General features: G+C 42.9%; 1 protein-coding gene across 5 annotated transcripts in view; it reads left to right on the top strand.

Annotated features, from left to right (window-relative positions):
* The window catches only part of PLCH1 (phospholipase C eta 1), a 63,680-nt gene extending 45,466 nt beyond the window's left edge, over nt 1-18,214 (top strand). For 4 of the 5 annotated variants that reach the window (XM_048955325.1, XM_048955326.1, XM_048955327.1 and 1 more), the window contains exons 12-23: nt 952-1,113; nt 3,530-3,601; nt 5,638-5,729; nt 6,454-6,554; nt 6,880-7,059; nt 7,156-7,263; nt 7,730-7,854; nt 8,262-8,346; nt 9,085-9,231; nt 9,602-9,681; nt 11,660-12,020; nt 14,946-18,214. In XM_048955325.1, the coding sequence (XP_048811282.1) occupies nt 952-1,113; nt 3,530-3,601; nt 5,638-5,729; nt 6,454-6,554; nt 6,880-7,059; nt 7,156-7,263; nt 7,730-7,854; nt 8,262-8,346; nt 9,085-9,231; nt 9,602-9,681; nt 11,660-12,020; nt 14,946-17,026 (3,594 nt within the window). In that variant the 3' untranslated portion in view covers nt 17,027-18,214. The remainder of the gene's footprint in view (nt 1-951; nt 1,114-3,529; nt 3,602-5,637; nt 5,730-6,453; nt 6,555-6,879; nt 7,060-7,155; nt 7,264-7,729; nt 7,855-8,261; nt 8,347-9,084; nt 9,232-9,601; nt 9,682-11,659; nt 12,021-14,945) is intronic. The other variant, XM_048955329.1, reaches the window with a different exon arrangement.
* The last annotated feature ends 3,411 nt before the right edge of the window (nt 18,215-21,625 follow it).

Raw genomic sequence — 21,625 nt, 5'->3', positions numbered from 1 at the left:
GCCTAGTGATTTTTCCCTGTTGCCACCCAGAAGTGCCTCAGTGCAATTCTCATTAGCTGTTTATGGCTTGCATCCTGAGCTTTTAATTTGCCTGTATCATTTTGGCTGCTATTAGCAACTGACAGATTTCCAGAGTAGCTGGGATTTGCTTTAGAGACAACAGAAGTCCCCACCTGAAGTGGTTCATCAGAAGGAATGTTTGTGTTGGTCCAATTCAGTTTCCAATTCATTGTCATGTGCTGCTGAATAGGAGCACTCTGTAATCCCCGTGTGCTCTGCTAGCACGACTTCTGATGTGCAGAAAGACCCAAGAGAAAACCTGCAGTCCATAATGCAGAAAGTCTTTTGTGTCCAGGAAGGGAGTCTGTTAGGACAGGCAGCTGCTCTCCTCCTGCCTCAAGAGAACTCTTGTGCCCCATAGGGAAAGCAATGCCAGGTGCACACTGCTGTTCTCAAGGATCCTATTTTAAGCATCTTATGTAAGAGACCATTTGGTGTTTATACAGTCAGTGCTGCTATTAACTCAAATGATTCTATCATTTGGTTGTAATTGTTTCCTCTCTTGTTGGAGCAGGAATCTAGTAGCCATTAGGCTGCTTGATATCACTGAGGAAATCTGTTGGTGATTAAGTTGTGAATTTGTGCTATGCTCTGAAAGAGGAGGTCGGACTTGTGACTGTTTGAAACACCAGGACCTGGGCTGGGCTGCTCTGTGCAGTGGGCAGCACTTTGGTGAGGCCTGCAAGGGATGTGTCAGGGACCTGAAGGGAAGAAAGGAAGGTGGCAGTGACAGTAAAAGCCCCAGTTGGACAGGATTAGGCAAGAAGCTTTTTCTTGTTCAGAGAAGGGCAATGGTGGGAGTGCCTGAGGCACATGCAGTGGTCTCTCAGGCTGTCCCGGAGGTGGTGGATGTAATAATCTGTTTTACCTGGATCTCTTAATGCTTTTCAGAGTAACGGTGCAACTGAGCATCAGGTGGAATCTTTTATAAGAACAAAGCTTGAATCTCTGCTAAAAGAGTCCCAGATCAGGGACAAAGAAGATCCTGACAGCTTCACGGTGAGAGCACTGCTAAGGGCAACTCATGAAGGTTTAAGTGTTAACCTGAAGCAGGTAGGTGGGTGTTTTTTTCCTTCATTTCTGGGTATGAAATAAGGTGATGTGTTGCGCATTCCAGTGACTTATGAACAGCTTCTGATAGTTTTGTTTCATCTAAAATGAAAACATGGAATAGTTTCAGATAAAATGTCTAAGGATTTATGTGATTGAATATGAAGAGTATCTGACCTGCTTTATTTTCTTCTACGTGTTGGAAGCAAGTAATTCAGGAAGCATTGATACTGCAAATAGTTGCCTTAGTCCTGCTGTGACTGACCATGGTAATTCAGCATTGCTGTTTCCTGTAATGCACAGGATTGTGCTTTTACTGCCTGAAGCAAGGGTCTGTTTTTTTCACACCCAGACTGTTTTATGGTTGTGAATGATATGTTTTTATTTCCCTTTTGACATCAAATATTATTACAAAGCTATTACAATAAAAACGTATTGGGATTTTGAATACACCAGTGCAGTTTGTACCTCAAATCCATAGTCACCATATTTTCACCTCAGCTGAATGCAAAATCTGTTACATAAGCTGAGAATTAATTGTTCTGAGGGATGTACCTACTGAAATGATATGGTCTCTGAGGTCAACTACATGCAGTTCTTTCTGCACATCTTCCCAATCCATAGGTTTTATGTCATTCTTGTCAATCTTTTTGCAAGACTGGAGCTATGACACCTTTGCCTGAAGCCAGGCTTGACTGCATAGAATATGCTCATCTTGTCCTGGTGCTTGAGATGTCTGGTCACATCTGTGTTGTGATGGAAAGGGGCTGTGAGCATCCGAAGGTCAGAGCCACCTGACCTTGCATAGAGAGGTTGTTTCCAGATTGTGATTTAGCAGCTGAGAGCAGGCAGCTTGCCTCTTTACTTTGGCCTCCGTGTGGTTGCGGAAGTGGGACTTCAGAGAGCAAACTGTTAGTAAACACGATTCGATACGAGCCACTTCAGCATTACTTTGAGCTAGAGCAATGTTTGAACATCTGTCAGGTCGTAATATCTCTCATATTTTGTAATTGACTTATTTAAAATTATTGTTGGACATCAAGATCCCTTCCTGCAGCAATGCGATGCGAACACTGGGGGGATGCCTGACCCTTTTCTCAAGGGTCTTTAAGCACTACAGAGCTGAGCAATGGGTAGTAACAAGAGGTAAAATAACTGGCAGATTAGTTGAAATCAACTGTTGACTAAGATGGAAGGAAATTATAAATGGTTAAATGTGCTGGCTTGATGATTCTGTAACTTATTTGCTCACTTTGGCAGCCCTGTTGTAAAGCTCTGCTCTGACAGTCGCTGTGTAACTGCTGAGCCAGAGGCAGGCTGCTGGCATTGGCTGTGTACTTTTTACTGGTCAAACCTCTCTTTCCTTCCCTTCCTCACTGACAAACTTCCAATTTTCCAGAAGATTTGCTAATTTTCAGTAACTGAAAAACCCAAACCAAAGAAGAACCCAACGTTTTTACGATGCAGATTCACATGCTATTGCCAGTAGATGCCATGTTCTCTATGGAGGTTTTTTATATGTATGTGGAGTTGTTTTTGGGGTGCGGGAGAGGAGAGGGGCAGTGTGTCCTGTCAGTCAGTTTGGATTTGCTGCTGGCAATGCCAAATACTCGTTCTTATCTGAGAGAGACACAACCTTCATCTGCTTGGGTTTCCTTCTCTGCTTTATGCAGATTTTCAGCCTGAGCTAGGAGCAAGTTTTTAAATGTAGATACGGTGATTATTGGTGAACAATGCACCTAATGCTTCTGTGGTTGTTACTGGCCAGAGGTAATGTGCAACACAATGCAGTGATGTTTGGAGTTTGCTGGAATTGCTGAAATGCTGGGGGAATAACCTCAGCACCTTTGGGTCTTTATTTTGCTCTTTGAAAGAAGAAGGGATATGTTTTTTCTGGCAGGAAAAAGCTAGGTGCTGCCGGGAGTTATCAAAGCCATGTCCAGGGGCACGGCTGTGGATGTGATGAAGCTTGGGCTCAAGGCTGTCTTTTAGCTTTATTTTTTTCCTCTCCTTTCCTTTGTGGCTATTTTTATGCACACTTTCAGGTGTTTGTTTTTTTATCGCTGTTGTTTTGGGCTGGATTGGTTTTTCTCTGTGCTTGGTTGCTGTCTTGAATATTAATGTTCATTTTTGTCTTCCTCTTGGAGGATCGCTCATCTAAATTAGAAAAGTCCTTTCATGAAATAGTTTTGCATTTGTGTTCAGAGATCAGTGTGTTGTGCTTAGACTTTAATTCCCTTTTACCTTTATCCTCCTGTGCAAATAATTATTCCCTTGTGTATTCTCACACAATGGTGAATCAGAGTGGCATGCCAAAGCTTTCATTGGGTTAAAGCCCAGTGTCTTTTAGAGACTGTAGTGGACTCTAAAAGTCTGAAGGTATCCACTTACACTCGTTTTTCCAACTTTCCCTGTACAGAACCTGGACACGAAAGAAAGCGGGAAAAAGTCTCATAGTCGATCGTTAATGGGCAACTTTGGTAAACACAAAGTAAGTAAAACAAGAGTGATTTTGCTGGTCCGTCTGACTGTTCTAATGGCACAGGGTATGATTTATTGCATGGTGTGCTTGGAGGCAATGAGGAAGGACTGCTTGGTTACAGTGGTGTAATTGTTGCTGTTTAGAAGAGCATAGCTGGCAAAACTATGGAGAATCATCCAGAGACGGTCGCTGTACCTCAGAAAATCTTGCCTGGCCATAAAGATAATCTGAATTAGTGAAGGATAATTGCTGGTATTTCTGATCACATTTACAGCAGCAGCAGAGCAGTCTAGACAAATGCCTCGATATGTTTTTGTTTTCCAGACTTCTGTCCATAAAGCTGATGGTGTTTTTACTGGGGGTCTGGTTTTACCTTGTTCCACGCTCTGAGCAGGGCTGTGCAATGCCCTCCTGCCTGGCTTCTCACACAGGGGCTGCTGTGACTGAGCAGTGGCTCTGGTCCCACACACCTGCTTTGTAAAAGCACATTTTCCTCTGATCTGTCCATGGTTTGGCATGCACTATTTATATATCTGTAGCTACTGGGTCAAATTTTTTGCTTCTCTGGGTCTTCACTGGAGCAACTGCACCAAACCAAGCAAGAGCTAATGCAATCAAAATGAGTGTGAGGTTTCCTGTTCCACCTGTGTGTGCTGCCTGAGCAGACAGCAGCCATCAAGAGGGACGATGTGCCTGTGTTTCCTCTTGTTCTGTTGGTGGGAAAACAAATGCTGTGGGGTGAGATGTCACATACACGAGTCAGCTACTAAAAACAGATGGTTATAGTGAGAGCTGGAAAGCATATCAATAATTTTAATTGCTTCCACTAGCTGTTCTAATGGATATAGCAGGTGGGACAGACTTGTCCACTTCATCTCTGCTGGGAAAAAAAAAAAAGAGGTCTGTGTGTGTAGTTTTTTATATATAATGATCTTAGTGTAGGTCAAGTCGGGGGGGACTTCCAGTAGTTTCTCCCTCACACCTTTCCAGCTAAAGGGGATGCCTGGGAAAGATGATTACTGTTGATCTTTTTGCAGATGCAGAATTATCCAACAAGGAAAATGGACTTGTGATGTTTTCGGCCCTTGTTCCATGTATGTGTGTGTAAACTCTTTAGAACCTCCAGTGGAGGAGAGAATGCCAAGGCTGGCAACTCCTGCAAGTTGATTGCAGGGATCATCAGTCCAAACCTTTGAACCACTCAAATGGTCTCCAATGTGGTCAACTTTATTTCAGTGCTGAACAGAGCAAACTCAAAATATAAACCAAATTATGTGCATTATTAGTTTATTACAGCAGGAGACATGAATTCTGTGCTCAATTATCATCTAACTGAATGAGCTGGAGAATACAGAGCTTTCAGTTATATTGTTGATTATCTCATGATGAGAAGGGAATTAAAGAAACTCTCCTTTGAACTCATTTGAACAGTAAGTGTTACAAAACATGTAATGTTGCTGAAATTGGACACTGTGAAAGCATCGGCACTTATGCAAAAAGGTGCTGCTGTTTAATCTTTTTATCATAGCTAGTTGCTTTGATGTACACTACAGTAAATTGGAGTGATTTGAATGTTCGTTTGCATGGCTCAAAAGACAGCAGAAAAAAAGAATTTTGCCCAGAGGTTGGTTGTATTCTCAGCTTCATGAGTCCACTTGTTAAATTCTCTAAATTGTGAAGGGAGAGAGAGAGAGAAGCATAGGTGAGTGCAGTGCACTGTACATGCACGTGTTGCAGTTTGTTAAATATGGTACTGGCCTTTGGAAATCCAGCAGGACCAGCGGAGGGGCGCAGAGCTGAGAGCTGTCCTCTCTGTTTCCCCCCCAACTTATCCCCATTTACAGCCTGTTTGTGGCAGGAGGAAAGCTGCAGAGTGTGCATGGTGTGCTGCAGTGGGTCCTGGTTTGCAGAAATGTTTCTCTTGCAGCTTGGCCCTAGCTGCTGGCCAGCAGGTAGACCTGCTCTCTGGGTTTGTGGATAAGTGGTGTGTCCTTGCAGAAATATCCTGTACACTGACGTTGTCGTGCTTGATTCTTCCCAATCAGAAAGCAGGGAAGGCAACGTCCAAATGTAGCACATCAGATGATGATGAAAGTCAGCAAAACTCTTCGGGAAAGGAAACAGGGCAGCTGCACAGGTGAGCTAATCATCCCCGCATTTTCAGCTCAGTTGGATTAATAACATGTTGTTGTTATTAATACGTGTATGTCAGGGCCTAAGTCGGGTTTTACAAGGCAAGGCATTTATGACAGCTCTGTTGGGATGTGTTTTGCTATGACTGCTTTAGCCTGAGAGTTTGAATATGTAGGCTTTGATAGGTTGCAAACAGCAATTGCCCTTAAACTGAAAGGAAATGCAATATAATACTTTCCTAATGGAAAAATGCCAACCTACATTTTGCGTGCTGTAAATAGTGCTCAAAGAAAACTGCTTAGCCTAAGTAGGGATACATCACAGCCCTGTCAGCTTTATTGCATCTGAGAATGTAAAGAAAAAGCAATCAAAAAACGCCTTTGAGAATGCATTTGCTGTCATTGAAAAGCTCCTTTCACAGAGGCAACTCGAAGCTGTCTGCCTTTGCTTTGTCTGGAGAAGCCATTGTTTGGCTATTTCATTATGGTGTAAATAAAGAATGTTGTCTGTGCTGTGACTGAAGGTACAGGGGAACAGTCATCTGGAAGACTGCTAAGAAACCTCTGTAAGGAGACTAGCCCCACAGAGTTCCCTGCTTACTGCACCTTTCTTTGCAGCTTGAGTTGTACAGCTGTTTGTTTCCTTACTGATGAAAAATAAAGGGAATTCATATATGCTTTAAATATTGAAAAACTCCCGCTTTGTTTTATGTATTAATTATAAATCAGTAGATTGACTCGTCGAAGGAAAACTGTGAAGCTGTGCCGAGCTCTGTCCGACCTCGTGGTGTACACAAACTCTGTGGCAGCCCAGGATATAGTAGATGATGGTAAGTAGATGTCTGCAGTTTGTTCAAAGCGCTCACATCTAGGATTTTGCAGGAGAAAAGACCCTGGCAATTAGTATCAACTCTTGCTTGGCTTTCTTTGCAATTCTTGAAACTTGAGAGTAGACAGAAGGCACTCCTGAAAGAGGAAACTGGTGCCCTTCAGTTAAACTATACGGGTTGAGTATGACAAGACAATTTATCAGCGTAAGTTTGGACTGACTCTGATCTTCCCCTTGATTAATACCAGTATAGCTGAGGTCTGAGTTCAGGCCTCCATGCCCTGGGATTGCTTTGTAACTTGTTTGTTGGTTAACAATGCATTCAGGATCAACAGGGAATGTGCTGTCATTCAGTGAAACGAGAGCCCACCAAGCAGTGCAGCAGAAGGCTGAACAGTTCATGCTTTACAACCAGAAACAACTTACGAGGATCTACCCATCGGCGTACCGGATTGACTCCAGCAACTTCAATCCTTTACCTTACTGGAATGTTGGTTGCCAGTTAGGTGGGTGTTGCATGAGAATCTTACTTCTGACTTCTTGGCTTTGTGCTGAGTAAATACGATCTTTATCGGTGACACTCAAGTCTTCTCATTTAACAGTGGCACTAAACTACCAGTCTGAGGGACGTATGATGCAGTTAAATGAAGCGAAGTTTAAGGTAAATGGCAACTGTGGTTATGTCCTCAAACCTCAGCAGATGTGCAAAGGTAATGTCTCACTTATATTTATTACTAAATAATAATAAATATAAAGGTAACAGAGGAATGTCAGAGGCAATCTGGGTGTTTGAAGCTAGTTAAAGAACTCAACGCCAGCAACTTGTTGTTGTCAATGTCTGTGCAGATGTGCAAGAAATGTGAAGACTGTTGATCTGAGTTGTAACTGTGGAGCATTTGTAAGGTTACTATATTGTAGAAGAATTTTTTTTTAGGGCAGGAGTTGTAGTCTAAAACCCTCCTTATTAGCAAGGATGGTCTTTTAATAATGTGAGGGTTTTTTTGTTTGTTTTTAAAATGGAATGAGTTTTAAAATTCATTAACAGCTGTTTTGTGCTCTCAAGTTAGTAGCTGATGTGTGCTGTGTGTATACATACTGCTTGTGGGGGTGAGGGGGAGTACCTTTAATTGAGTGCATCTATCCTTACACTTGCTTTCATTGCTTGCCAACTTTCAGGCTCGTTCAACCCCTATTCTTCAGATCCACTTCCTGCCAGTCCTAAGAAGCAGCTCATCCTGAAAATCATCAGTGGACAGCAGCTGCCTAAGCCTCCTGACTCAATGCTAGGAGACAGAGGAGAGGTAAAGCACTCTGTTATCAGCCAGTGCTTTTATGGCAGATCCTAGAATGACCTGGCAGCCTTTGACTCAAAGAATTTTTCTCCTTATTTAAATCAACCAATAACTCTCAGATACTGTCGAGCTTTCAGTCATCAATACTGGCATTTTCCAGAGTCTGTGTGCTGCATGTGATGTTTAAGAAGTAACTTGGTTTGTATTTTGAAAATGACTCTCATCTGGCCATGGCTTTTGAGACTATAAACCACACGCCAGCACGGTTTGTGAAGCCATGTTGCATGAGTGTGCTGCTTGGAAATTGCAACAGTTCTTGAATAGGAATTTAAGTTAATTCTTTGTGTGAGTTCCTTAGAATTGACCTTCGCTTACATCACTGGCTTGTTTTTAAGGTATTGTTGTTTCTAAAATAGATAATAGATCCCTTTGTCGAGGTGGAAATCATTGGGTTACCCGTTGACTGCTGTAAAGATCAGACCAGGGTGGTTGATGACAATGGTAAGATAATCAACAGATTTCCTTTTCTTGAGAAAAATATGAAGTCATTACAAATGATTCAGAGTCTGTTATTGCTTTGTAAATTGCAGAGCCTCTTACTTTATGAAATCAAATGACTTTCTTCTAAATTAATTCTGCTTTCTGACCAGAATATCTGGTGCAGGAGACACGAGTGAGAACTGTTCTACCACAATATCTATCTCCTGGATTGTTTCTAAATCTCATTTGGGCAGAAATTCCAAATATTTGGATGTGTAAAATAATGTACAATATCAAATGAAATAAAAACAAATCATGACATAAGCCATTTTATGGCCACCTCCCCCGTTATGGGAAGGAGGTGAAGAACAGAGTGGGATAGCCTGCTGCAGCAGGGGAGGAGGCTGTTAGCTTTTGTGAGCAGTTGCAATACTGTGAGGGGGTGGAAGAGAGGAGTTCCTTTTTTGTCTTTCACCTACCACAGTTCTGTAAAACAGCAGCCAGCCTCGCTGTCCCTGCCACCTACACAACCAGAACCATTTTTTGGTAAAAACTGCCTAGCAGGTGGATTTCTTACTCTCAGTTATTTCTATAATGGAGATTGCGGGACTGTAGACATAGATGAGCAATGTGTAAATGAGTGTTCATTGCGTATTTGGCCTGTTTGTTTCTTGTGCCTCTTGCTGTGATTCATGAAAATTGAGACCAGTGCTTGCTCTGACTGTGTTTCTGAAACTTTCTGCTCCATTTGTATTACAGGGTTTAATCCTGTTTGGGAGGAAACGCTCACTTTTACCATCCACATGCCTGAAATAGCTTTGGTTCGATTTCTTGTTTGGGATCATGACCCTATTGGGCGAGACTTCGTTGGACAGAGAACGCTGGCCTTTAGCAGTCTTGTACCTGGTTAGTCCCGTGTGGATTTTCTTGAATTAGATGTTTAAACAAAGATCAAATGCCTTTGAATTGCAAGTTTAAAACTAGGTGTCAACATAGTACGTATGCCTACATCTGCAAGGTTTCATGTGTGTACTTGGACAGTTCTGCAATGTTAGGGTTGTGCATTCACTGTTGAGTTTGGGTGGCTGGGATTGTGGAAATTTCTGCTGTCTTTACCTTGGGGCAGATTGCACTGTGAGACTTGGAAAACTCCTAAGGACAAACTAGGTTTTATTTAAGACAGCAGGTGTGTATGTTCCACTTTCACAGACACTCGTTGCCAGTTGTCCACAAAGCACACACAGCTGACTGGGATGCAATATTTTAATTTTACCAGGTTATCGACATGTGTATTTAGAAGGACTGACAGAAGCCTCCATATTTGTTCACATAACCATTAATGAAATCTATGGAAAGGTAGGTATATTTGCAAATGTACGTATTTTATGAGCTTTTGTTTTAATTCTTCTGACAGAAATGAATCCCAGTGCATTTAAAATGCTTTGTAGAGTTTACAGTGTGTTTTGTATGTCGTGCCTAGCTAACTCTGCAACTGATCAGTAGTAAAGTTTAAAGAAATTATTCAGTTCATACCGGGGTGGAATGAGCTGAGGACTGTAACTGCACCAGGACTTGGTATTTGAAAAGCACAGGAGCTGATTTGTCATAAATCTCATAGGTTTTAGTGCACACCTCTTGTTGCTCTTCTGAAAGATTACTTATTTTAAAGCTTGTTTTTAAAAGGAAAGCAAAAGCACAGGTCAGTGGAGATCAACTACATACAGAAGTTGAGGCCAGGCTCAAGAGTCTACTAAAATAAAATGGACCTCTGTAGTGATTGAAAAATAATAATAATCAATTAAGGGTGTAGATGAAAAGAATGCTAGCTTTCAGTCTTTCTCCCTCTTGAGAGCAGATGCAGAGAATATCATGTCAAAGCTATTTCTGATAAGCAGCTTTTTGTCTGTTCTGGAGCGCTGTAGTTATCTCTGTGTGTAAGATCACAGCTCTGCAAGTACCCAAGGAGATCTCAGTTGAATGCAGAGAGGAGATAACGTAGGCAAGGCCCAGGGGCTGAGATTTGGTGCAATCCCAATCCTCGCTTCACTCCATTACCTTTATCCACACCAACCCTGTTAGGTGGCTGAATGATGTAGTGATGCCCTTTAAGCCACTTAGATGTGTGTCTTGCTCTTGGCATCCTTGCCTTATCACAGGGATCAGTGTTCCAGTGCACTCTCTGCTCTTGTCCCTGGAAGCGTTCCTACTGCCAGGGAGATGTTGGAGAGAATGGCACTGACTGTGCCTGACCTGTGTGTGCTCTGTGCACAAAGAGAAGCTTGTAGTGTTCCAGGTAGTCTTCATCACCACTGAATCTGTGTTAAAAGAGTTGTAGAGTGAACGGCTTGGGTTACATCTGCAGCATATTGTGTAGATATGTACACATCTGTACCGTGTAGAGTTTTGGTTATTGTCTGGAGGGGAGCCTGTTTGACTGGTGCTCTTCAAAGCAAAATAGCAAAGATGACCTTCATAGTGAAGACAAATGTTACTAACAGAAGATGGAAAAAGTTCTGAGTGAGATTTGATATCTTGTATAACTTAATCTATCATCTAATTCTTGCCTTAATGATGGACTACATTATTGTTTCTAAGGTATAAACGGGCCGAATCTACATTGCCATCCTTGTAAGTGAGGATGTCTGGTCAAATTTCTATGAGATACTGGCATTATGCTAATAAATAGCTTTAAATAATTTGCTGTAGAGAGTTGTATTTACAGTTGATTTTTACCTTAATTGCTTGTATTGTGGTCTTGAAAATATTAGCCAAATGTATTTGCATTTTTTGCCTTTCAGTGGAGCCCCTTAATCCTCAATCCCAGTTACACAATATTGCACTTTCTAGGAGCCACAAAGGTAGACTTCATCAGCATGCACTTTGACTTGCTGGGCACAGATTTTCGAATGGTTCCTAATCGCATGATCTGTAACTACCAAGCTACATCATTCTTCATTCAAACTCTGAAACATTTGAGTATTGCTTTGATGATGCCCATGCATAAAACTTCAAATTAATGTCTAGCCTGTCACTGCTGCACATTTCTTACAGTGTTGTCATCTCTGATTAGGAGACTTTGAGCAAACCTCTCTTGTAATTGTGGCAGGCTGCCATCCTAATGAGGAGAAACACAGACATGCATGAATTCATGGAGACCTATGCTGATAGTTCCTTGGTCAGAGTAGATGTGAATTGCTTGGTGTGAGTTTTTGCTTTGCTGCGTTTGAACTTTGTACTCATCATTCATAAGTGCTCAGAAAGCAGCCTTTTCCACTGCACCCTTCTGTAGTAGTCTGACCTCGCTTGAAACCCCTGGTTATTCTTGTCCTTTCAGAACAAGCAACTGATCGGACTCCGAGGGCTGTTCAACAAGAACCCAAAGCACAGTTCTGCTGAGAGCAGCGCTCACTACGTTCGGAAGCGCTCTATTGGTGACCGAATTCTCCGGCGCACGGCCAGTGCACCAGCAAAAGGCAGAAAGAAAAGTAAAATGGGTTTTCTGGAGGCTTCTGAAATTAAAGACAGTGCATCGGAACCAGCAGACCTGAAGGACAAAGAAGGAGTTGTGAGGCGTACAAGCCGGAGTTTGCAAGCACGTCCTGCTTCTATGCCAGTGGACAAATTCCTTCTTGTAGGGCTGCCGTGCACGGAAGATGAAACTGCTCATGATGCCAAAGGAAAGGAAAATGCAACTGGTAAGAGATTTCCAAAATTAATTGTGGTGTAATAAAGTTGAAATCGTCTATGAAGAGGGTTGATTATGCAGTTTGTATACTAGCAGTTTTACTCAACTATTTTAAGAGTTACTGGACAAAATGGTATGTGCTTGAAATTGCAGCATCTTTAATCTCCTCAGATTCTCTGAAAGTGGAATGTTCTCAGCTGGGGTGACAGTGGGAAGCCGTCTCCAAACCAGGCAAATGACTTACAATAATTTCTAGAAGTGCTCTTAAAAGGACACTTTCCAAATTCTGTTGTGAGAAAGAAAAATCGGTTCTTCCTTCAAGAACCCACGTTCAATTAGTCTTCACTAATTTCTGGTTTGTTATTGTCAGTGTGCTTATGAAAAGTTGCTGGCATGGTGTTTTTTCTTCCCGTTTTCAAGGAAAAGGATATCATGCAGCGTGCAGTTTTGGTTACAAAATATGTAGAGATCAATGGAGGCTTTCAAAATTCTCTAAAAACAGGGACAGTAGGCCAGACTTTTGTATTTAAAGTAACCAAAGTGAGCAACTGAGTTTAAATGGAAAACACTAAGATAAAATCTCAGTCCTGATACACGAGTCAGTTCTTAAAACAGCTTTTTTCCCAAGTCTTTTCAGCATCACTTTGGATTTTGAAAGCCATTCCCCTGCCAACAGCAAATTTGGTGTGTTCAGTGATACTGGATTTACTGGAATGTTTAGGTATGTCTAGAGAGCTTTAAATACCATGGCTGTAGTCTGTTAGGCCTGCTGCCTCCACCTTGAGCTTGTACCTAATCTAAGCCACCTGCACTGCTGGTTGGGGTCGGTTTTTGTTTGTTTGAGAGGGGTGTGTGCTCTCATACAGGCTGACCAGCTGCCCAGCTCTGATCAGAACTGGCAGCTCCACTTTTTCGGAGTTGGTCCCCGCAGGGCCATTCCTCCACAAGCACAGGGCAGCCAGAAACACTGTCTGTCCTATTTGGTAAGAGGAAAGCACAGTGAGGACCTGGCTTGGATGGTGGCTGATAGAAGCGCTGCTCTGCTCTGAGTTTTCTCAGCTGCACAGCAGCAGCTTCTGCCAGCACCAGGAGCCACGTGTAGCAGGACAGCTGAGCTCAGGGGGGAACGTGCTGTTAAGGCTTGTTGGTTCTACCTGCCTTTGTGGCTTTAAAAGAACTTATGGACATCACTGCAAGAGAAAGCATTAAAGAGAAACTGAAAGCAAAATTAAACCTGTTTTTTTTTTTTTCCTGCCAACCTGAGATGAGACTAGACAGGAAAAAGGATGTTCCTGAGAAAGGAATTTAACTCTGAAAATGCTGCATTTGAAATAGAAAGATTTGCTCTGAATAAGCATGTGAAGCTGCTACAGCTCAGTCATTCCTATCAGTGGTTGTAAGCATTTATATTTACAAATTCCTTCCTGCAGATGCTTTAGGTAAGGACAGGAAATAAATTTAAAAGAAACTTTCATACTCTTTTGGAAGCTGTGGGTATTCTCTTACAGGAGAATAGCATAAGCTCTGAGATGACCTAAAATTCTGCTTCAGGAAGTAAATTCTGTCCATTGGAGTGTCTGTGTGCCTTGTTTCATGACCCCCATACTGGAGGACTGACCTCCATAGACATAAAGAAGTGAGACACAAAGATGAAATGCTAGATGCAGGCCTCTGCTGTGGCTGCAGGACCTTCTCTCTTCTCTGTGCCAAAGGGCCACAGCCCATTTTTGGAAGAACTTGCCTTCAACGTTGATAAGCAGAGGTGTGATAGAGCTTCACATGCGTGCAGAACTAGGCTTGGGTGTTCTCCTGAAGTAACTTCAGTGCAAGTAGTTCAGACTGGGAGGCAGCTTCACCCTCATGGAGGTTACCGGGCTGATGGAGTGCTCGTTATTTCAGGATGCAGTGAAGAGTGGAGAGGGCTGGGTGTCCAGCACAGATCTTTCTTGCTAAAATGCTATGGCTAAACACATCTCTACTGACCTGGTTGGATTTCTGCAAAGGGAACAGTGTGCTTTTTCCCTTGCTCTTTGTAGGAAAAGAAACAAAAGTACAAATGAAAAACCTGTATGTCTCTTCCAACTTTATGTAGGTGCACTGATAGGCTGGAGCAGCTTTTCAAATTTTGGAGATCAGCCCTTAGTACCAGGCTTATTAAAATGATCTCTAACGGGGGCTTTCAGACGCTGTTACAGAATGATCAGGGCTTCTCTTGTTTCTTCCTAGGGTGTCTGGTTTCTACTGAATGTGCAAAAGAGTATATGCTGTACCAGATTTATTGCTTAATTAAAAGCTTCAAAGCAGTGAGTCATGGAGCTGGGATTTGGTAAATAAAGGCAAATAAGATTTGGTAGAGAAAATCTTACGTATTTCCACAGAATTCAAACTTTTGCTCTCTTATGAATGCAGTATGCTAATAGAAGATCAGAAATTTAATCCTTAAATTTTAATCTCTCACAATAACTATATGTAAGGAACACTGCCTGGAGTCCAGCTTCTTGATGCTTTATTCTCAAAGCTCTTTTAAGCATGCATCTTGTTTCAAAGTATTATGTTTTTTTTAACAGAGCTGTTTTGTTCTGTCTTTATTGCCACGCTTCTTTATAGTACAAATCTGAATAGGAACACAGCTGAAGGTAATGCCACGTGCCAACGATGATATGGTACCTCATTAACATTATTTGCAACAACTATTACATCACGTGCTTGATGTAATAGACATCCAAAGGAAGCTTCAGTGAAGTGCCTGCAGTCGTATTTTTCCATTTATTCATATCACAGATAATTTGGGCTAAGCCTGCACAACGCCATAACAGTTCTGTCACAACTGTACCTAATTTTACGTTCTCCATTTGTCTGTCTAAGGACAAAGTAGTTGTTAATAAACAAAGCACAAAATACTATCTGCAACTAACGTGTTTCTTGTTTAATTTAGCCAACAGCGACGGTGATAAAAAAGAGAAGGAAACAAACTTGAAAGAATCTGTTTTCACGTGTTCTGAGAAAACTGCAGACATTTCAAATTTGGCATCTCCCTTGAGAAAGGAGAGTGCCCAGAAGGAAACGACAGCTGATTTTTCCCTTGTACCATCTTCCCAGGAACAACCTGAACATTTAGTTGCTGTACGTGGTGTAACCGAAACAAATCACCTCAACCTTCCTGTTGACACTGTGCCTCTAATTCAGAGCTCTGGCTTGGAGCGCGACACAGAAAAAATACAGGGCAAGAACTGTGCAGGCACTACAAGGGAAGATGAGACAAACAGGTGTAAGGAGGAGAAAATAACTCCTGTCAGGACTTGTCTTCCTGAAAAGGTGGAGGAGGTTGAAAATGTCAAATACGACATCGTCCAGAAGAGCAGTGTGGCATGCCTTGCCCTGACTGAGATTTCTTCTGCCGTCTGCTCTGAGGCTCCTGATTTACGTTCCTCTTTAACCATGCAGGACAGCGACATCTCCCGCCTTATAGATGAAGTTTCTTTGGTGACTGAGAGCGAGTTGGACAGTGCTGTCTCAGCTCTGATCGGCCAGCTGGATGTCACCAATGACCAAACCAGCCTCACCACACCGATGCTCCCCGGCGCTGGCAGCCAGACCTTCGGTGCTGTGGCCACGCACGCAGTTCCTGCAGAGCTCAGCACTCCCTGTAAGAATGACTTCATTACCACAAAATGCACCAAGTCCCCGTTATTTTCAACTCCAGACACTGCCGTGTTCTCCAGCCCTGAAACTGCGGACTATTCTGTGTACACAATTATCCACGAGGCAACTCTTACGCCAGGTTCTGAATTTAAGACCCACAGTGGGTTGGTTTGCAAGAAAAAATCAAAGAGCGTAGAAAATAACTTGCCTAGCTCTTTTTGTTCTTCACCTTTCTCTTTGCTGAATGCAAATCCCCAAAGAAAATGTGAAACAAGCTGGGGAACCCCCAGGTCTGTGGGTTCCCTTGCTTCCAGCAGCCTCATCTTTGAGGAGATGCTTGTGGACCCTCCCATGGGTGAGAATTCGGAAAGCAGCAGTCTTGTAGAGTTAGGTGGGGATTCTCAAGATCTCTTGGTAACTGCGTGCGCGTACAAAAGGGAAGATGTGAGCCAGTTGGCTTCCCCTTTAAAACTGAGGCAGCAGCAGGATGGCAGGTGCTGTGGTGAGAGGACCTTTGGGAACTGTGCGAGTGTTGGGCTCTGTGCTGCTGCCCTGGACTGCTCGGATAACTTTAGGACTGTGGGAAGCAAGCTCCCTTTTCCGGCCTGTGAAAATGTTGGTTTTCTACATCATCATCGTGCCGATAAGCAGAAAGATTTGATGTGTGCCTCCAGGAGGTCCCAACTCGATGTACGCTCACCAGTGCTCAGAAGCGCGTTGGCTTTCCCACCCTCTCCAGCCATCAAACAGACCAGCCCTTGCAAATCCAAGAGTCTTGGTGACTTGACATCAGAAGATATTTCCTGCAACTTTGAAAGTAAGTATCAGTACATAAGTAGGAGCTTTATCACATCTGGCATGAGAGACAAGAAGCTCGCTGCAATGAAGACGATGAGACCGCACTCTACAGATGCTTTGACAGAGCAGCTGAGAAAGCTGCTGTCTCTGGACCAGGACGACAGCCACCAGGTGCTGTACTCCAGGCAGCTCGATGAGGACTGCCCAAAGGCGCTGGTCAGAAAGCTGTCGTCCAGGAGCCAGAGCAGAGTGCGGAACATCGCCAGTCGTGCCAAGGAAAGGCAGGAGGCCAGCAAGCAAAAATCTTCCAACGCGGGCAGCATAGCAGGAGTCGTCCTTCGGAACAAGCCTTCGGGGTCCCCTCACGTCGTCAACAGGCACTCGACGGGCTCCTACATAGCCAGGTACCTGGGCAGCTTCCCTGAGGAGGCAGCGGAGGGCCGGGGCCGACCTGAGGGCACGTGTGCTGCCTGGCACCACGGCTGCGCGGAGCCGCTGTGTGCGCACAGCCCTCTGCTGCAGCTGGAGCCTGACGGCAACGAGAAGCCCGAAGTCTATTTCCTGCTCAGGCTGTAGGTTGGATAAATGTAAGTCTTCAACGTTTACAAACCGTTTCACTGAAATGAAGGATTTTTAGAAAGAAACCCCGTTTTGAGGCTTTAAATTATTCAGAAATGCAATTTCGTGCTGGCGGTCCAGTCACGATTTAATGTTCCTTTTCCTGTTGAAACTTACATAAATAAATCCATATTCCATCCTTGCGTATTTATGCGTTACTTTAATTTAGCCATTACCAAGGGAGTAGGCTGGGAGCTAGCAGCACGCCATGAGCATTTGTAGCATTTTGTATTTGTAGTGCACGGCTCGAGGGCATGGCATTGCAATGAGTGCAAGAGTATTCTTCTGTTTTCCTGAAGTCTGCTGTTTGAGAACATAGCTCCAGTGATCGCTTTTGGCCTTTCATGCAATGTAGTACTGCATGGAGTGCTTTCTGTCCCTGCTGACTGCTCTGGGCTCTGACTGCTGAGCCAGGCCCTTCCCAGCAGCAGACCCTGAGCATCGCCTTCACTCAGCTTTGTACCCAAATGCTAATAGTAATTTTACATGTTTCCTTGTTTGGACTGTGATTCTGCAGCAAACAATTAGCACAATTAGGGTTAGTCCACGTTTGTGAGGAGTGCATAGATTTGTCTTCTGCCCACTCTGTGAAGTATAACAACCTTGTGTTCTGTCTTTGTCAGTGTGTGGAATGCTCATTTCAGGACTGAGTGGAACGTGGGGGTGAATCTGGATTTATGGATAGCAGACATAATTTCTGCATATTTTCTGTATTTTTGCTATCGGTTGTGTTTGTAGCAGATTGGTTTTCTGTATATTTGTAATTTTATTGCTGAAGTGTTGATGGTGGTTGATATTTAAAGCTGATATAGTAGAATAACTATTTTGACCGTCCCTCATCTTTTTCTATGAATGTTGGAATCTCAAACACCTGGAGCTTCCCTGTAGGGAACAACATAGCTTTATTTTGGTTTAAAGATATTCTTTGCCTTTGGTGTAAGTTTTTTCTTATATGTAAAAGATGTACCTTATACCTCTTTCTTTTGTAATGCAGAGTATTGTTGTTCTTGAGAACACCATTAAAATAGATTTTTAAGCACCTGGTTACATCTTTACTGAAAATACAACAAATGCAATTACGGTTAAACTGACAGCAGCTGCTGATTGCAGACATCTGTCTTCTTGTGAGCTTGCAGTGAACTTTCAGAAAGGGAAAAATTCTGTAATTTTGCAAAAGTTTTCAATCTCAGAACTTTAGTTCTGATAAAAGGTTGTATTCAGAAGTGGATTGCTCCTTAAACGTGTGTCTTCAATGCATGCAAAATGCCTGACCCCACAAATGGTGAGTACGGGAGTCCTCCTTAAAATGTTTCCAGAGCAAATGAAGCCACTGCCAGAAGTGTCCTATGTTGCTTTTTTTTTATTATTTGTAATTATATGTATAAAAATAATGAAGTACCAAGAAGGCAGTGGTACTGCTGTGAGCACACACACAATGCATTTGGATTAAACTTAACATTTTGCATAGAAACAAGTGTGCCAGGCATATTTACAGAGCGGCCATTTGACTCTCTCTCTCTTAATTTGCTAGAAACGGAGAGGATTCAGACTCTGGAAGGAAGAGCTTGAGGTGCAGAGGAGCTGAGTCTGTCCTTCCCTTGCAGGATGGGCAGCTGAAGATTGTTCCCCAGGACTGCTGTGCCTCCTGTTTTCTGACAGGTGTCACAGGGACCAAAGCAGTGCTGTTTCTCTCTAAAAATCAGGTCAGAAGATGTGCCTAATCCCAGGGCACTGGGCTGTTCCTGTGCTTACTGCTTGGTTACAGACTTCACAGAGTTAGGAACCGTTCTATAAGCAGATGTCAAAGATACTTGAAGGTAAATTTCTTCCATTTTCAGATAAATCAGTGTAAACAACTTGTCCATTACTTAAAACTACCCATATTGCTTCTGAATCTTGAACTGAGCATTACGTGTATTCAGGATTACATTCCAGTACAAAGTATATTCATGCACTGCTCTTATACCCTCCATTTTTAGTAGAACTCAATGAGCTTCATCTTCCAGAGAGAGGAAGACAAACTTCCCTGTTTTAAAGGGCATTTCTTTAATGCTGCAGGGAAAAGGTAGGCAATAACAACACCTTGAGAATGCCTTCCTACTGCAGCAATCTGCATCCATGGCATGGTGCATCCCTGCATGCCAGCAGGAATCACTGCTACTGCTGTGCACCGGATAGCAGCTGAAAGAGTGGTGTAGAAAGCAGTATTCAGATATAAACCAGTAATGTGCAGTTCATACATTCATAAAGCTGTTCATCTGTTAGTTCAAAATTAACTAACTGTGAATGAGCAAGGCTGCATCTTTTTAAAGTTCACAGTGAATGCTTTTTTGAAGAATCATTTTGCAGACATCAACTTGTCCCAGTGCTGATTATCCCCAGTGCTTAAAAACATACTTTTGGCCTCTATTTGTCTGGCTTCACCTCCCAGTGCAGCACTGTTTTATCTGACTGCTCAGTTGAAAGGCATCTCATCACATTTCTTTCAGATAAGCATGAAGCTGCAGTCTTCTCTGTGACATCCCATGTGGAGCAAACCTTTGGAGACTTTCCCTCCTTAAAATCTTTTATTCATTCCCAGAGGTCTCCTGTGAGGGCTATCGAGTTCTCAGTGTTGTTCAAGAGCTGCAGGCACCACTTGCAACATGTCAGGAGCAGTTATGTCAGTGGCAAGCATGGAGGTAACATGATTTGTACCACAGAGGGATTATAAACACAAGGTGAGAGCATAGAATCCTTGGCTGAAATACTGCACTGGAAGCATCCATTCAGTAGGTATCTGTCGTGCCTCTCTTTCTCTTTTTTTCTTTTTTTCTCTTAATACTTTCTTTGGAGGGCAGATTTACTTTTGTAATTAGAATTTGCATTTTTTCCATCTGAGGTTCGTTGAGATGTATGCTTCCTTTGCATCTGTGCTGTGGAGAAAGTTAGCAGCAGCAGAAATGAGATAGGAATGTTACTTCTAAGAAATTCCACTTCTTAAAATTCAGAAGCAAAAAGGGTTGCTGGTTACTTTTATATGATTATCTATTGGAACATCTGCTTCCCCTGCTTTGACAGCAGTGTAAGGTGCTCCTGATGCCAGGTATGCAGCAGTGTTTCTCATTCCTCGCTCACGGCAGAGGAACCTTTAGTCTCATTTATCCACCCTGCATGGAGGTGAAGGTCTGCTAGGAAGCTGTCCTGCCTTTTCAGTTTCTCCCATCTGTCTGAGGAAGCCAAAGTCACGAGGGGGTGTCAAACAAGAAGCGAAGCAGAGATTTCAGCTATTTCTGTATGGGCAGCAGGATGGGAAGGGATTAGTGCTAAGCATTAGGGAATCAGGAGTAATGTGTTGGTTGGTAGGTTTGGATTGGGACTGAAGTTTGTTAGTAAGTCAGACATATTTATGTGGTCCTGTTTTAAGGAGCAACAGTCGTAAAAGGAGGACATTGTAAGGGAAGCATGTCTTGAAGCAGAAGATTAATTCATAGCTGGTTTTCAAACTCTCACTTGATTTACAGACTTTTTAAAGCAGATGCTTTCATTTACTTTAGTGCTACATATTTTAAACATTTACAGCCAAAATCTTATTGCAGTTTAAGATGTACTAGACTGAAGTGACACTTCTAAATCCAGTGGAGCAGTTTTGCTGGAAGTTAACACCACTGAGTTGCACAGCATGTGCAATTAATGTTAGTTCTTGTACTTCTCTTGTCTTGGGACTGTGATATTAAATATTTAAAACATGTCCCCAGTCTTCTGAGCGAGGGTGTGTGTGCTGTTTGGAATGCATTTAAATAAATAATAGCTATGTTGACCTGCACTCCCATTTGTTTTCCTGTAGCTGAAAGTGAGAACCTAATTATGCACAATGTTTGCATAAAATGAGGCTTCCTTGTTCACCAGCTGCATTTCTAATGCTGGAAGATAATCATTAGGGTTTTCTGTTTTGAACTGTGTTGGGAGTAAGGCTGTCCCAGCAGTCTTCAGAGGCCAAAGGACCACATAGGTAAAGCCAGGAGATGGGGAGTCGAAACCATTGGTTCCCCTGGTGCTCGAGCTGTGGGCAGGCAGAGCTGTGGGACCTTCCTGTTGCAGTGGGATCCTCTCCAGCATAGCAGTGTGAATGGAGGTTGTAGAGGAGTTTTCTGGATTTCCATGGTGCTAATATACACTTTCATGAGATGAAACAAGATCTGTTTATTTGAAAGACAAAATCTCAGCAGTCTCCTTTGCCTCTGGTCTCCACACTCAGTCTCTGTGCCAAGCAGTGCCAAGGCAACCTTGCAGCAGGGTACTGCAAGACTTGACAGCAGGAGTGAAAGGAGAAGGCCTGATACACACGTGTCCAGCAAATTGCCCCTTTTATTTCCATGCTGAAAAGTATTTCTTTTCTTTACTCAAAAGTAAAGAAGTGTGTTTGGTTCTTTTGCCAGTGACTCAAGTTCCTGCATTGTGAGGCAGGTGGGGTGCAGTCCCTTCTCTGCTGTAGGTTTGTGCTAGGAATCGTGCACAGCGATTCAGTCCAGTGCCAAATGAAATGTCTATATCTCTTTGGCTTTGGCAGCACCTTCT

This window comes from Lagopus muta, chromosome 9, assembly GCF_023343835.1.
Source record: "Lagopus muta isolate bLagMut1 chromosome 9, bLagMut1 primary, whole genome shotgun sequence".
In the NCBI taxonomy this organism is placed as follows: domain Eukaryota; kingdom Metazoa; phylum Chordata; class Aves; order Galliformes; family Phasianidae; genus Lagopus; species Lagopus muta.
The sequence above is the reverse complement of the archived record's forward strand: the minus strand, read 5'-3'. Positions and strand labels throughout refer to the sequence as shown.